This window comes from Enhydra lutris, unplaced genomic scaffold (genome assembly GCF_002288905.1).
Source record: "Enhydra lutris kenyoni isolate GAN:26980312 unplaced genomic scaffold, ASM228890v2 scaffoldscaffold51, whole genome shotgun sequence".
NCBI lineage: Eukaryota > Metazoa > Chordata > Mammalia > Carnivora > Mustelidae > Enhydra > Enhydra lutris.
The window spans coordinates 11922949-11924819 of NW_019154135.1; the positions used below are offsets into that span (position 1 = coordinate 11922949).

Here is a 1871-nt window from a genome sequence, read left to right on the forward strand (position 1 = left end):
CTTTTTAAGTACTGGCATTCAGACACGCCCTTCTTGTGCTTTCTTTCCTCTTCTGTATTGAATGCACATGCAGCTTCCATCTCGAAAAATCCATGACGACGAAGGTAAACCCAGAGATTGTGTAGAACAAGGACGAGCAGGATACGTGATGGTTTCTCAATAAATGTGAGCATGAAACATGGGGCCATCTTCTGGCTGGGCCAAGATGGAGAGAGCCCCTCCGCGTACATGCAGCTGAAAGATCTGGACAAAATACAAAGAGCAGAGATTGGGACCTGAGCCAAAACCAACAGTCAGCTGCTTCACTGCCCGAGACACTCAGGCGCCCTTGATAGTGTTTTTTATGCTTTTTTTGTTTTGCTTTTAAGTAGGTTGGGCTGTTAAGAAGTGGGCGTCTGTGCCTCTGTTTAGGTAGTAAACAGCCCACATCCTATTTGCACCTCTGAATCAGTTCTGGAATTCACTCCATACCCGTTTCAGAAATGCTGTGAAACCACACGGAGCAAGAATGTCGTCCCAAAGTGACCAATTCTCCGCCGCAGTGAGAGCGGGAAGCCGTGCTCTCCCGGCCAAGTCCCAAGTGTGAGTCTCACCTCACTTGCAGTTCACCTGGGAATGCTTGTCCAACAGCGCTGTGAAAACAGAAGTGATGCGTTTTGAGACGTGTACTTCTTTATTTTTCAAATACTTTTGTCTTTGCAGGGGCCTCTGTCGTTGAAGCTGGGACGTCGGAAAGTTACAAAAATAATAAAGCGAAACTTTACTGGCATGGGATCGGGTTCTTAACTTATGAAATGCCCCCAGATATTATTCTCCAGGTAAAAGTGAGACTCGGAGGAACCCGTTTGTATCAGAGGATTCTGTTCCTATTTATCATGAAGATACTAACACTCAAAATCGCAGCCATCTGAATTTGTCACAGCACCTGAAACCCTCACCTTGCATTTTATTTTATTTTATTTTATTATTTCATTTTGGGGGGAGGGGAAGGGAGAGACAGAGAGAGATTGAGAATCCCAAGCAGACTCCATGCTGAGGGCAGAGCCTGATGTGGGGCTCAATCTCACGACCCTGAGATCCTGACCTGAGCTGAAATCAAGAGTCAGATGCTTAACCAGCTGAGCCACCCAGGCTCCCCGTACTTGCATTTTAATAGTCATCAAACTATATAAATTATCTCTTATTTTATAAGCAGTAAACTACAATTGATTAATTATTGATTGTTTTTATTATTTTAAAATCAGTAAGCTAGTTTATTTCTTAAATAGGACATTTGCATTCCATATCTCTTCCTGAAGTTGATCCTGTGGCCCCCCTTTTCTGTTGAAAACTTCAGTCTTTCAGCAAATGTTAGCTCCAGGTTCTCACCCCTAAGTGTCAGCACTGTGCCCCCCTCTTTCCAGACCAACACATTCCTCCAAAGTCCAAGTGTAACAGGAGAGATTTCCAAATAAGATTTCCACCAACATGTGAGTGCAATTCAGAAGACTCTAAGTAGACACCAGCAGATGGTAGGGCTGCTCTTGACTACCGTCTACAAACCTGATGTCCTTTTCCAAGGGAGGAATAACCTCAGGAGCAATCGTGCAGATCTCATTGCAGACTCTAGATCTAGAACATGGTACATTTTCTTCCTTACCACCACCACTACTTTGACCACCAGCACTATCACAACCACCATCATCTCCACCACCATCATGACAACCACCATCACCATCATCATCACCACCACCATCACCAACATCACCTCCACCACCATCGTCACCACCGCCATCAGCACCACCACCATCACCTCCACCACCAGCATCACAACCACCATCACCTCCACTACCATCATCACAACCACCATCACCATCATCATCACCACCACC

The 1871-nt window shown here is 45.3% G+C and overlaps 1 protein-coding gene across 1 annotated transcript in view; it reads left to right on the forward strand.

Moving 5' to 3' along the window:
* Window positions 1-1871, forward strand: part of LOC111157082 (Sad1 and UNC84 domain containing 3) — a 19181-nt gene that overhangs the window by 10667 nt on the left and 6643 nt on the right. Inside the window, exon 7 of the mRNA XM_022518306.1 lies at window positions 703-818. Coding sequence (XP_022374014.1) covers window positions 703-818 — 116 coding nt within the window. The remainder of the gene's footprint in view (window positions 1-702; window positions 819-1871) is intronic.